At 41.9% G+C, this 14,814-nt stretch overlaps 2 protein-coding genes across 15 annotated transcripts in view; one reads left to right on the top strand and one right to left on the bottom strand.

Moving 5' to 3' along the window:
- Positions 1 to 8,944, top strand: part of LOC118388806 (receptor-type tyrosine-protein phosphatase gamma-like) — a 309,742-nt gene extending 300,798 nt beyond the window's left edge. Inside the window, exons 21-28 of the mRNA XM_035778287.2 lie at positions 868 to 1,014; positions 1,228 to 1,321; positions 4,268 to 4,344; positions 4,771 to 4,899; positions 5,062 to 5,208; positions 5,561 to 5,703; positions 5,886 to 6,021; positions 6,302 to 8,944. Coding sequence (XP_035634180.1) covers positions 868 to 1,014; positions 1,228 to 1,321; positions 4,268 to 4,344; positions 4,771 to 4,899; positions 5,062 to 5,208; positions 5,561 to 5,703; positions 5,886 to 6,021; positions 6,302 to 6,448 — 1,020 coding nt within the window. The 3' untranslated portion in view covers positions 6,449 to 8,944. The remainder of the gene's footprint in view (positions 1 to 867; positions 1,015 to 1,227; positions 1,322 to 4,267; positions 4,345 to 4,770; positions 4,900 to 5,061; positions 5,209 to 5,560; positions 5,704 to 5,885; positions 6,022 to 6,301) is intronic.
- A 291-nt stretch (positions 8,945 to 9,235) lies between these two features.
- LOC118389353 (calcium-dependent secretion activator 1-like) overlaps positions 9,236 to 14,814 on the bottom strand; it is a 151,672-nt gene continuing 146,093 nt past the window's right edge. For all 14 annotated transcript variants that reach the window (XM_052527088.1, XM_052527085.1, XM_052527087.1 and 11 more), the window contains 2 exons: positions 11,971 to 12,075; positions 9,236 to 10,587 (listed from right to left, as the gene is read on the bottom strand). In XM_052527088.1, coding sequence (XP_052383048.1) covers positions 10,411 to 10,587; positions 11,971 to 12,075 — 282 coding nt within the window. In that variant the 3' untranslated portion in view covers positions 9,236 to 10,410. The remainder of the gene's footprint in view (positions 10,588 to 11,970; positions 12,076 to 14,814) is intronic.

Raw genomic sequence — 14,814 nt, forward strand, 5'->3', positions numbered from 1 at the left:
AGCTGTTATTGTGAAATGGAAATGTCTAGGAGCAACAACGGCTCAGCTGCAAAGTGGTAGGCCACACAAGCTCACAGAACCGGACCGCCAAGTGCTGAAGTGCCTAGCGTGTCAATATCGTCTGTCCTCGATTGCAACACTCACTACCGAGTTCCAAACTGCCTCTGGAAGCAACGCCAGCACAAGATCTGTTATTCGGGATCTTCATGAAATGGGTTTCTATGGCTGAGCTGCCGCACACAGGCTAACTGCTCCACACAGGCTACCTGCCTCAATGCCTAGTGCTAACTGAAAGTTTAAAGTTTAAGGTTTGGTGGAGCAATAATGGTCTGGGGCTGTTTTTCAAGGTTCGGGCTTGTCCCCTTAGTTCCAGTGATGAGAAATCTTAATGCTACAGCATACAATGACATTCTAGACAATTCTGTTCTTTCAACTTTGTGGCAACAGTTTGGGGAAGGCCCTTTCCTGTTTCAGCATGACATGTCCCGTGCACAAAGCAAAGTCCAATCAGAAATGGTTTGTCGAGATCGGTGTGGAAGAACTTGACTGGCCTGCACAGAGCCCTGACCTCAACCCCATCGAACACCTTAGGGATGAAATGGAATGCCAATTGCGAGCCAGGCCTAATCGCCAAACATCAGTGCCCGACCTCACTAATATTCTTGTGGCAGAATGGGAAGCAAGTCCCTGCAGCAATGTTCCAACATTTAGTGGAAAGTCTTCCCAGAAAAGTGGATGCTGTTAAAGCAACAAAGGGGGGACCAACCCAATATTAATGTCCATGATTTTATAATAAGATGTTCAACAAGCATGTTTGGTAATGTAGTGTATCTTCCTCCTCCCTCTACCCTTCCCCCTGGATCATAGGAGCAGTACGTGTTCATCCATGATGCCCTGATGGAGGCCATCCTGGGCAGTGAGACAGAGGTACCCGCTTGTCAGCTCCATGGTTACGTCAACAGCATCCTCACCCCTGGCCTCGGGGGCCGCACGCGCCTCGACAAGCAGTTCAGAGTGAGTCTATATATCAGCATAGTAATTTATGTACTACTTATGTAATGAATAGCATCCTTAGAGAGTTGAAGGGCTGTACTAAAGATTGTAGGTAGACATTGTCACCAAGCCATTATAATACCACCAAGTATCCTTTGATGCCCATTCATATCCATTCACTCGATGTTGTTCTAGTGATCTGATCCAACTCTCCTTCCCCCGCTGTCTCTCCAGCTGCTGACCCAGTGTAACACCCACTTCATAGAGTGCTTCAGCGCCCAGAAAGACTGCAACAAGGAGAAGAACCGCAACTCCTCAGTGGTTCCATGTGAGTACAGTATTTCTAGGAAGTAGTCTAGGCTATATTATCCATTTCTGTAATCATGCCTTGCCAGTTCAAACATGCTTTGCCAGTTCGCCTGAGACATTAAGCTATAGAAATAGAGTGTATGAGATGTTTTAACCCACCATGTGACTCCGCCATAGGGTAGATTCAGCCGCGGGCTGATTTTTTTCTTGAGCAGATGGTCAAGGGCCCGGAACATGAGTACAAATAATTTGTTGACTGAAAATTGACCGTACGAATAAAACAAGGAATATATTTGACTAAAACATAATCATTTTAAACCTTGCTTACGTTTGTATACAGTTGAAGTCGGAAGTTTACATAAACTTAGGTTGGAGTCTTTAAAACTTGTTTTTCAACCACCACAAATTTTTTGTTAGGGATAGGGGGCAGTAATTTGGAATTTTGGATGACTGAGGTGTCCAAAGTAAACTGCCTGTTACTCAGTCCCAGAAACTAGTATTGGATAGAAAACACTCTAAAGTTTCTAAAACTGTTAACATTATGTCTGTGAGTATAACACAACTGATTTGGCAGGCGAAAACCCGAGGACCATTTTCTTTCTTCTGTTAACCTGCCAGCCAATTCCAAGCTTAAGCTATTGAAACCAAAGACTTCCGCCTCCCAAATTGCAGTTCCTATGGCTTCCACTAGATGTCAACAGTCTTTATACATGGTTTCAGGCTTGTATTCCGAATAACCAACGAGGAATAGTTTTTTATCCTCAGGAAGTCCCGTGGAAAAATTAGTCTCATTGCGCGCGTGACCAAGGGAGTGCGCTGCTTTCTTTTCCTTTCCTATTGAAAATAGTTTGCTCCGTATGAAATATTATTGTTTATTTAGATATTAGTGTACCTAATAATGAATTGGAAATGTCGTTTGATTTGTTTGGATAAACTTTACTCGTAACTTTTTGAACTCCTATGTCTGCATTCTGAAATGGTGGATTACTGAACTCTGATGCCTACTAAATGGACTATTTGGGGTATAAAGATTTATTGAACACAACGACCATTCATTGTATTCCTGGGACTCTTATGATTGCGATCAGAGGAAGATCTTCAGAGGTAAGTCACTTATTTTATTGCTATTTTGGATTTTGTGAAGCCTGTGCTTGTTTGGATAATATGCTGTTGTGGGGCGCTGACCTCAGATAATAAAATGCTGTGCTTTCGCCGTAAAGCTTTCTTGAAATCATATGATGCGGTTAGATTGCTAAGATTCTAAGCTAAAGAATCATGTATGACACTTGTATTATCATGAAGGTTTAATATTACGTTTTCTGTATTTTGAATTTGGAGCTCTGGAATTTCACTGGATGTTGTCGAGGTGGGTCACTAGTGGGACCCCTGCGCCAGAAAGGTCAACAAACTATAGTTTTGTGCATGACACAAGTAATTTTTCCAACAATTGTTTACAGACAGATTATTTCTCTTATAATTTACTGTATCACAATTATGTGACTGTATCACAAGACTGTGCTTTTAAACAGCTTGGAAATTTTCAGAAAATTATGTCATGGCTTTAGAAGATTCTGATAGGCTAATTGACATAATTTGAGTCAATTGGAGGTGTACCTGTGGATGTATTTCAAGGCCTACCTTCAAACTCAGTGCCTCTTTGCTTGACATCATGGGAAAATCAAAAGAAATCAGCCAAGACCTCAGAAAAAAATTGTAGACCGCCACAATTCAACACCTGAATGTACCACGTTCATCTGTACAAACAATAGTATGCAAGTATAAACACCATGGGACCACGCAGCCATCATACCACTCAGGAAGGAGACGCTTTCTGGTGGTGTTAATTCCTTGGTGCTAAAAGTGCAAATCAATCCCAGAACAACAGCGAAGGACCTTGTGAAGATGCTGGAGGAAACAGGTACAAAGGTATTTATATCAACAGTAAAATGAGTCCTATACCGACATAACCTTAAAGGCTGCTCAGCAAGGAAGAAGCCACTGCTCAAAAACCGCCATAAAAAAGCCAGACTATGCTTTGCATCTGCACATGGGGACAAAGATCGTACTTTTTGGAGAAATGTCCTCTGATCTGATGAAACAAAAATACAACTGTTTGGCCATAATGACAATTGTTATGTTTGGAGGAAAAAGGGGGAGGCTTGCAAGCCAAAGAACACCATCTCAACCGTGAAGCACGGGGGTGGCAGCATCATGTTGTGGGGGGGAGGCTTTGCTGCAGTAGGGACTGGTGCACTTCACAAAATAGATGGCATCATGAGGCAAGAAAATTATGTGGATATATTGAAGTTACAACTCAAGACATCAGTCAGGAAGTGAATAAAGCTTGGTCGCAAATGGGTCTTCCAAATGGACAATGACCCCAAGCATACTTCCAAAGTTGTGGCAAAATGGCTTAAGGACAACAAGGTCAAGGTATTGCAGTGGCCAATACCTCGACTCAGTTAGTATCTTTGGATAGCGAGGTTGGACACCACATATCACAGTCATAGTATGTACATTTTCCCTCAATAAAGTGGCTACCAGCAAGGTCAGTGCTAGTCGGAAGATCCATGTTAGGGGAGTGGCAGTGGGATTGATTGAAGATACTCTTTGAAGAGGTACGGGTAGAACGTCCAAGAGACCAGTGGTTCAAGAACTGTGGGCTCAAGATGGCTGTGTAGGTTTTGATCATAGCCTGGCGGTAGGGAGGGCCAGCTCCTCTGAAGGCAAGCACTGTGGTCTTGTAGTGGATGCAGGCTTCGACTGGAAGCCAGTGGAGTGGGCAGAGGAGCGGGGGACATGGGAGAACTTAGGAAGGTTGAACACCAGGCGCGCTGTGGCATTCTGGATAAGTTGCAGTAGTCCAGACATGTGATATGTGCATTATTAGTTAGCACTGTACAGTACAATGGCACCACAAGGCTAGTGGTGTGATTGAATGCATGTGTTTCGTCTCCCTCTCCAGCGGAACGAGCTCGAGTAGGACTGGCCCCTCTCCCTGGAATGAAAGGCACAGACTACATCAATGCCTCCTACATAATGGTATGATACTGCTGTACCACACACACACACACACACACATATCTCATGTCCACCCTGTCTGTCTGATAGGTGTGTCTGAGCATAATGATATGTTCTGTACCCATTGATGATTATAATTACCCTGCATGTTTTACTGTTATTGTGTGAAGCCTCTTAATGAGTAACAGTCCACCATTTATCATAAAAAAATCATTCATACTGAGAAACTAAGGCCAAGGGCCTGTACACAGTACATCACGATCAAGACAGTAACCTTTAAAACTCATTGATATGAAATGTAAGTCCTAACAGACACAATACAGTACATTTCTTCTGGTGTTCAGACACTGTGAATGTAATTGGTTAATAATGTTATCGAAGATTTTGTGAGAGCTGTTGACTATGTATGACTGCTAACATGTTGACATTCGACCTTTGGCCATGCAGGGTTACTATAGGAGTAATGAGTTCATCATTACCCAGCATCCTTTGCCCCACACCACCACAGACTTCTGGAGAATGATCTGGGACCACAACGCCCAAATCATTGTCATGCTTGCTGACAACCACGGATTGGTGAGTAGAGTAGCTGACCAGCTTTTCACCCTACTTAGTCAAGTAAAACTGTACTGTCCTTGCCTGGTTATGCATCAGTGCTGAAAAGGAATATATGAAAATAAAATATTATACCTTATACTCATCTAACCTGTGTGCCTGTGTTGTCGTATGTGTACCTAGGCTGAGGATGAGTTTGTGTACTGGCCGAGTAGAGAGGAGGCGATGAACTGCCTAGCCTTCACCGTCACCCTGATCAGCAAGGACAGATTGTGTCTCTCCAACGAAGAACAGATCATCATCCACGACTTTATACTGGAGGCCACGCAGGTACAATAACCTTAATCTTTGACCTTTCACCCCTCACAGGTAACCTCTCAGTATATAAAAACCTCTTAGAACGTTATGCCGGTATGCAGATAGAAGGGCCATGATTGTCCCGGGGTGGTCCTTATAGGTAGGACCAGTGGGACTGGGCCTTGGTTGAGCACATCCGTTTTCAGATAGGCTCTACCTAAACTACGGTACTGTAATTGAAGACATTTAGGGGAAGGTTGTTTTCCCATTCCCAAGTGTAATCACATTGGGCTTTAGTTAAACTACAGTTCTGGCCTGCAGTAGTGGTACTATATTGTCATTGTCCAAGGTGTCTGACTGTAATATGTCTCCATCTCTCTAACAGGATGACTATGTCCTGGAGGTAAGACATTTCCAGTGCCCTAAATGGCCGAACCCAGATGCTCCTCTCAGCAGCACCTTCGAGCTCATCAATGTCATCAAAGAGGAGGCCATGACACGAGACGGACCCACCATCATACACGATGAGTAAGTGGGCCTGGTGTGTGTGCGCTTGAGTGTAGGTACCGTGCATTCAGTGTCCAGTTTATTAGGTACACCCATCTAGAACCCGGTCAACCCCCCCCCTTGCCTCCAGAGCTGCCTGAATTATTTGGGGAATGGACACATTGCTCAATTGGTATCAAGATGTCCCTCTCTGTTCCTGGTAGGTTTGGGGCAGTGTCTGCGGGGACTCTGTGTGCCCTCACCACCCTGTCTCAGCAGCTGGAGAGTGAAGGGGCTGTGGATGTCTATCAGGTGGCTAAGATGATCAACCTCATGAGGCCAGGAGTCTTCACAGACATTGTGAGTTCAACCATGACCCAGCCAGGAGGATTGGTGCTGTTAATAATCAGCCATTTTCAATAACTAACTTCTTGCAACATCTCCATTCAGTCACAGGAACAAATATCACTTCCAGTCTGTGTAACATGGTGGTTGTCATTGCTCGATCTGACATGACTTCTCAACATGTCCCCAATCTTAGACCTAGTAGCATTTGAAGTTACAACAGTTGTCAATATTAACAGTTGTGTTAACCTGTCTCTCTGTCCTCCCCTCTCGTTGTGTCTCTCTGTCTCTCCAGGAGCACTATCAGTACCTGTACAAGGCCATGCTGAGCCTGGTGAGCAGCAGAGATAGCGGGATGTGCCCCCTCTACATGGACACTAATGGAGTGGTTGTCATAATGGACGAATCAGACCCTGCAGAGAGCATGGAGTCGCTGGTCTGACTGACTGGTTACTGGACTGACTGGTTACTGGTTTGACTGGTTACTGATCTGAAGGGTTCTACTGGTTACTGGTCTGACTGGTTACTGGTCTGACTGGTTACTGGTCTGACTGGTTGTATTGGTCTGACTGGTTACTGGTCTGACTGGTTACTGGTCTGACTGGTTACTGGTCTGACTGGTTGTATTGGTCTGACTGGTTACTGGTCTGACTGGTTACTGGTCTGACTGGAGTCATTAGTCTGAATGAACACACCGTAGCTCACACCACCACCCGAAGGCACTTAATTTGTACAACTCTGAGAAACGGAGAGAACTTTGGCGGACTTTCCCGAGGCCTTTTTTGCCAGAACTATTGGTTAAATGAATATCGGTAACCTGATTACCTTTTTTTACACTGATGATATAATGTTTTTTGATATTTATTTGTTTCTTCATTATTTTTGTCTTAATTGTTATCCTGCTGAGGGTTTGCACCTGTTTAAGTTGTTTCACGTGTGGAAAAAGAAAGAAGCTCTGTCCAGTTTGCACTATACTTTCAGTGTTACTGCCTAAAACCCTGTTAGATAATACAGTACAGTTAGCTAGACCCTGGCTCCACGCTCCACTACCTGCATTGGAACCCATTTTGGATTGTGGCAAAGAAAATACTTTCGCCTCAATGAATGAATGAACAGTGAAGACCAAGGACGACCCTACAGGTCAACATGATGTTCCAGGCCAATAGATTTCGTAACACAGACCATCCCAGTGCAGTACATTTTATTACAGTACAGCTCACCCAACATGCATTGCATCACTATTATCTGGCCAACACTTATTTTGGAAACCCCACCTTATCCAAGGGAAATTTTAATCTGTAGAGATACTATGTTACTTATTATAACTATATTACCCAAATATCCCCATTCATATTTGTAAATTATACCCGTTACTTAGATTTTTTTAAAGTAGTATTACAACTACTGTGAACATTTATTGCTTTATATTAAGATTTATATTGTTTTGTAATATATATGATTATATCCTTTATCAAAGTAAGCAGCTGGTTTTGTATACTGTATATCATTCCCCCTCTCGCCTTGTGTGGATCAAGACCCATAGTGTCCATTTTGTCCAACCCAGCTCTACATGTGGCTTATCTTGCATCAACTGTTTTACTTAATATAAAGTTTACTTCATAAAATACAGCTTTCATCTTACCAAATTAACGGAGTTCTCGCAGTCTTAACATCATCTCGAGGGGGAAGTGTTTTTCTTTCATTATAACCAAAGACGTGGTTGAAAATTGCAACAAGAAAGTTGTTTGACTGTAGTTGGACTAAAAAAAATATATTATTACATGGTTGTTGCAATGTTACCACAAAGTTCTTAGAATGTGTTTCGGACAACAATCAGTCACATGAAGCGTTCATCCCAATGAAAGTCCATAGTGTAAAGCCCATACTTCACCATGTGAAATTACGTTTGAACTGGATTTGAACTAACCCCTACACCAAACGACAATATCTACTTTACTCATTCATACTGTACCATGTAGCTATACCCTGTACTTATACATAGATGCTGTAGTTTCCTTCTTTTTTCTCTCCCTCTTCTCTGTCCACGAGAAGCTTCTTAAATGAAGTCACAACTCTCCAACATTTGGAGAAAAGTCCTGACTTTATTACATGCTTATTTGTCACAATGGGAAACAGTTTTTGGCAGCCAACAACCATTTGTTTTGCATGTGTAACTTTTAAATGTATCTCAATCATTATTATTATTAACGTTACGCTTTCTACATATTTCATTTATAACATGAGTGTAATTTCCTATTTCGAAGGTATGTACATATTTACTTCAAGGATCAGTCTTCTTGGACTTTGTAATCTTTGCTGTGTGATCATTATAGACCTTTTATTTTCATATGAAGCTTTTTTCTTTGTAACAGTATCCTCCTCTGTCATTGTATTCGTGGTGAGTATGTAGGAATCATGTCTCCATGGATACAAGTAGACTGCCATCACTTTCCAACACAAGTCCACGACTGCTTCTAAAATGGCATCCTATTCTCTATATAGTGCCCTACATTTGATCAAAAGAGGTGCACTATATATAGTAGGGAATAGGATACCATTCGGGATGTTCACCGTAAATAATTTGTTTTTCTCTCGGGGTCAAGAATATGTTATTCCTCCCCATTTTGAATATCAGACTTTTGCTATAGACTTACATCAGACCAGTGTGCGCTATGGATGAAAAAGATTCCGGGAGTCACTGAGTAAAGTTTGCCTCCTCGACCCATCTAAGCAAGTTCAGCAGTTGTTCGATTTTGTAAACGTGAAGAAATGAAATGGTTTGGTCCATTTATTATATTGTCATTGTATGATAGTGCCATGGTGTTGTGTTACTATGGCACTGTCATATGATATAATATTATTATAGTGTAATAGTGTTATTTAATATGTAAATTGTATTGCTATACATTAAATAAAGTATGGGTTTTGATGTACTTCATCCTGGTGTTGTCTATTTATGTGAGATTTACCGTAGTATGAGGCAGGGTTTTCATTGTTCTGCTTTCATGAGCCCGTTTCTATAGTTGTTAACCCCTCAAGGGCAGTTCTATTTTCTATGGTCACAATGTTGCCCTCTGCTGGTTGTCAGTAGTTGGTTGACAGTTATCCCTAACCTCGCCATTATGCACTTTGGTGTTTCTCAGTGTGCAGGTTGAAAACATTTCATGTCCCCCTTTCCCTGGGTCAAATAGGCCATTTCCATATTCTATAAATGACACAAAGAGAACAATTGTGTATTTGTACAGTAATTTTATTTCGAGGCCACAGCTCTTGCATATTACAACTGTTGGCTTTCATAAGGCAAAAGCAAGAATTAATCCACCAGCTAATTGTCACACAAAACGGAAAGCATTCGGAGAGGGTGGGGACCCACGGGCATGCAGCGTTGGCTCAGAATACAATGTACAGCGGTGTGTATATACAAAACAACAGTGAGACCCAAAGAAATGCCACACATCTCATTCTAATCAAGTACGTAATAAAACTAAAAAGACAGACCCAACTTTCATTTTGGTAAATAAAAAAAACGTTTATTTTCAGCTCTCTTTTCTCTGTAAACGTGCAACTAAATTTCAAATAGATTAGAACCTGTTTCAAGGTCGTTTCAACAATGTAGAAAGAAAAATATAAATCTCCGACAAGATATCAAAATGGAGCTTTGAGAATATTGCATTTCCAGAATACCCACTCATTTTAGTTCAAGATGGCTGCTGGACGATGTCTTGTTAGTGATAGGGTTAAAGATTATGAGGTCACAGAGCATTGACACAGATGAGGAACAGACGGTCTAGAACATACTATGGTGCTGAGAGTACAGGAGAGTGAGTAGACGAGATGCTTATCCTAAACAGCATTGAACTTAAATACAGAGGGTCATTTTCAGTTTGAAGCAGTTGGCATCCACCTAAAGATAGTCAATACAAAAGAAAAGGGTCTATACACTCATCGTCACAACAATGTACCATTATAATGAATGTAGAATACAACAAAGAAGCGCGATATAGGTTTGCATTGGACAGGGACACACCTAATAATCTCACTCAACATTGTCAAACAAATGGTACTCCATATTGCTTAGGAACACAGAAATGAATTTAGAAATCAATGAGTCAAAGATATCATCAGTGCTATCTTCATCATGACACAGATAAACTGTCATTCATGGTTTATTTTTTCAACATATTTATTTGTATTATTTTTCCTCAACATAGTAATTACTATTTTTATTGTTTATTATAGGTCCTTCATGGGCATTTTGAGATGACAAAGAGGACCTAAAGTGGCTGTCTGAGTAACAGAGTTGGTACATGCATTGGTTACCAGGCTAAGTCATGTGAGAGTAGAGGATCGGGGGGGTAAAGGGAGGTGTCGGTGCCAGTTCTGAGGTCGGGCGGCGCTGCAACTCTAGTCATCGTCTTCGTCCTCTTCGTCGCTGTCCTTCATGGAGATGCCCCCCATGCCTCCCTCTTTCATGGATGCGTTGGCCTCCTCCAGGGTCAGCCTGTTCCTCACAGTGTCATACATCTTACTGTTCAGGGTGGAGTCTAGCACCCCCTGCAGACGGAAGTCACGGTACTTTTTCTACAAGGAGATGGATGATTAACAGGGCGATTAGCAAGTATAGAGGGATGAAGTAGCTAAAGGCTTGACAAATAACTTGTGCCACTGAGTTACAGGTAGAAGCCATGGTAATCAATGACAGTGAATATAAAGATATGAGGGTCTCTACAATGCACTATTAACCCCTACCATACCATTTTAGCCTTGTTCATACTGGCAGTTTGAAGTGACTCTATCCCATTTTTTGTCATATCCGATTCGAATGGATCTTTTTCCTGCAGTCTGAACAACCAAAAAGCACATGGAATCAGATATATCAAGCCACATTTCATACAAATCTGATTCCTGGTCACAAGTTGTGTCTGAACAGTCAAATCTGATTAATTAGTTTATTTAGACTGTTATTTTTCATATCTTGTTGCCTGCTAGCTACTCCGCTGACAGTTTGACAAGAACATGTGGTAGCTAACTAATAGGCTTAGGCGATATATCGTTTATACCGTCGATATACCGACGGTGTGATTTTCAAAACCGTGGCGGGAGTGTGTCCTGCGCCACTGTTTATAAGTTAAGTACAACTATAAGAAATCCAAGATGTGTCAAATAAATTATATCCAGCTGAGGGCTCCAGCTGTGCATTTGATTTGCTGACTTGCTAGCTAAGTGGTTAGCTGTCAAGAAAGAGCTTCTTGGCTACAGCAGAGACATTCAATCCCCTCCTGGATCAAGAACCCTTTTTTGTGCGCTAAAAAGATTGTGCCTATTGAGTGCACATTCGGTAACAGCGTATACCCCGGTATGTTACAGAGACAATATGACGCCATGAAAATCTGAATACTAACTAGCTTGTTAATTGTTTACTAATAAAAGAGTGAATGTGCTAGAAAGCTAAACAGCTAGCTAGCATGCTAGTTATTGTTCTGAACGTTGGATCATCTTATCCTTCAAGGCTTTAAATGTGTTCTTACACTATGATTTCAAATATTCAAAGCAGCTGGGAGACTTCCATGGCAGACATTGTTATCACATTAGCTTGCTACACAACAACTTCTGAGTAACAGAAAGCATGAGCACCGCCACGACCAATCAGGCTACACCATTGCACACGCACACCTGCCATTACCATGACAACTAGCTTAGCCATGACAGCAAATGACTAGTCTGAACACACAAATCCAATTGTCACTTGTAACTTGCTGTTTGGACAGTCAGTATTCCAAAACTGATTTGAGCATTAAGGCCTGCAGTGTGAGCACAAGGCTCGTGTTTCCTTGACACGTTTTCAGTGTACATTTTCAATCATCTTCCCATTTTGCTATCAAATAAAGCGACACTAGTGTCAAAATAGTTACAATAGCTGAGATACCGTGCAGATTATCAACCCCTACCCTGGCAGTGAGTTACCTTGACGATCCTGATGAGGATCTTGAGCTGGTAGAGATGGAGCTGCTGGTCCATGCGCTCAGTGAGCCAGGTCCCCAGTAGGTTCATGGTGGCTGTGTACCATTGCTGCAACACACACAAACACAGCGTTCTCCAGCAAAACACACACACACACATAGACGTAGACGCAAACACAAACAAGCACAAACTAGAGCTCTCTGCATATCAAGATGCAGCTTGATATGTTCTCTAGCGAACACACACACACACACGTCTTACAAGCAAAACACACTAACACATAGCGAAGTACTTTCCGACACCACACAGACATTTACAGTATTTTCCAGGAAAGACAACACAGATATTTCGAAGAAAAAAAAGACACACACACACACACACACACACACTCTGCAGTGGAGAAATAAACACACACTGAACATGCATAAAATACTTCAGGAAAAAAGCCAATTAATTCTTTCAGAATTCCCATTTTTCCAAGCACTTGCATGGCACTAAGTAAATCCGAGGGAAACAATGAAATGATTAATAAATTGCCAGGGTATATTAGTAGTGCTAGTAGCTAGACATTAAAACTATGAAATGTTCATGTTTTCTGGCACAAACTTTCTGTCTCCAGTACAATCAGGGACAGAAATATCTACGTGACACAAGTTGTTCTTAGTAGGTAAATGTCTAAAATGAACATAATATAGTATACCCATGTACCATTTGTACAGTATATTGTAAGGGGATCTGAATTTATCAGAAATTCTTTACTTCAAATGATCTAGACCAGCACTAAAGCCTTGTGAAGGTCCTTCAATACACATAAGCAACACGACAACACCGTCGAACATTCATTCTACATACTGTAACTTCACAGTCTCGTTTCAACTCGATCGTTTGCCGAAATGAAATCATAATGACAAAGTGAGTAAATGGTTAGGCAGGCAAGGAGCAGACAGTTGTGCTATTTTCTTATACCTTCTTTGAAGAATGTTTCATCTAAATTCAGAGTGTAGGATAAGATTGACCCAGATGATTCATAGCAGAGAGCAAGTTATAAGAGAACAGCACACGAGAGAAGAAGAGTGATGAACCAAGGAAGATAGGAAACTGTCGTCCTCCTTCGAACGTCCAGAAAAAGAAAAATGAACTTTGAGTCATGTGGAGTGAGTAGGCAGGGGCCAGGAATGAAAGACCTGAAGGGCTATGATTGGACCTGGCTTGGTTGTTTATTTTGTTAGTTTGATTGGTCTAATTGCCCTAGCTCTAATTTGATTGTAACCAGGTTGTGTTTTTGTCCTGTAGAGATGACTGGTTGGTCAGGAGGTTTTGGCTTGACGCTTGAGGTCAGATTTTAGCGGATGGATGCCTGTCCACTTCACACTGTCGAGTTGAGCCTACAGTATGTGCGTGCAGTGCATGCAGACCTGGAAGGAAGGTGGGTTTGGTGGCTTCGTGGGTGGCTGGGTGAGTGCGTGCGTGCGTGCGGTTGGTGGGCTGTATGTGTAGTATGACTGAGGCATAACTCTTAAGAGGTGGAAGGTCATGCTAGAAGATGTACACAGGAAGATTATTTGACTTGAAATCATGCCTTATCAACATAATGTGCTAAAACAACGCGACATTAGAGATAAGTGCCACTTTTTTGAAGAAAAGAGGAGGCGGCAGGAGTTATGGGGTTAATAAAGAAAGAGAAAGAAAGTAATTTGAGAGAGTGAATAGAAAGAAAGAGAGAGAGACAAAGAGCGAGCGAGAGAGAGAGAGAGAGAGACGCAGCAAGAGATACTACATGCAAAGAGATTGGTTTGAATATAATAGCATTAGGAGGGAAAATAATGTTAAATAAAACAAAAGTTAATCATCGAAGACACTCCACAACTAACGGAAATACAACATTACAACAAACCAAAACATCCACAGCTCAAAAGACATGAAACAGTCAAACGTGGTAGTGCTGGGTAAGGCCAGGTTAGAGCCAGCTACACAATCACACATCAGAAACAGTGGGGAGGAGGGGCTGTACTCTTAAAGCAGTGTGGAAACACAAGGAGAGAGACAGGGACAGTCAGTGTTGACCTTAAAGATGGAATTAAACACGCTTCACAGTAGTACACCACACCTTACAAACACAAAATACACACCGCTCTAGCACATAGCAGCACACGTCACAAACACTCAAAGCCAACACACACACACACAGTGACAGCGCAGGAACAGTAGGCTACTGCACAAAGTATCACCTCTCAAATACACTAATACACAGCCAACACACGTACTAAACGACTCCAGCACATTGCCGCACGCCTTTCAAACATACAAAGCCAACACACACACACACACACACACACACACACACACACACACATACATACATACATACACCTGTGCACCACAATACTGTACAGTTTATACATTTCAGGGGTATGAAGCAAACACACGTCACCGTAGTACACCTCACGAAAATGGTGGACACATTATTTCTAATGTACCACATAAGGATTATGTGCTTGTAAGACAGTGCTCTCATATCATTGGCTTTTGCTTCGCAAGACCGCTTCAAAGCGTGAACGTGCATTTTAAAATACTGTATATTATTTGGTATTGCTTAGACAAAAAGGGAAAGTTGGTTATGACGTCTCCCAGTGTTGGAGTTTATTAGATGACCTGTACATCATTTCTTTATCTTTCTTTACCCAGAGAGCACTGCTTTTTCGATAATCCTGCCCGATGGTGCTTGCTTGGACTCTTTGCTTGTAAGACAAAAGTGATCCAACCAATCCACAAAGGTCCAAAAGCACTGTGGCGATGCACACCAGAATAGAGTGGGCAGGAGCAGAGAGGTTCAGAGAACAGGGGAGA

The sequence above is a fragment of the Oncorhynchus keta genome, chromosome 10 (genome assembly GCF_023373465.1).
Source record: "Oncorhynchus keta strain PuntledgeMale-10-30-2019 chromosome 10, Oket_V2, whole genome shotgun sequence".
Taxonomy (NCBI): domain Eukaryota; kingdom Metazoa; phylum Chordata; class Actinopteri; order Salmoniformes; family Salmonidae; genus Oncorhynchus; species Oncorhynchus keta.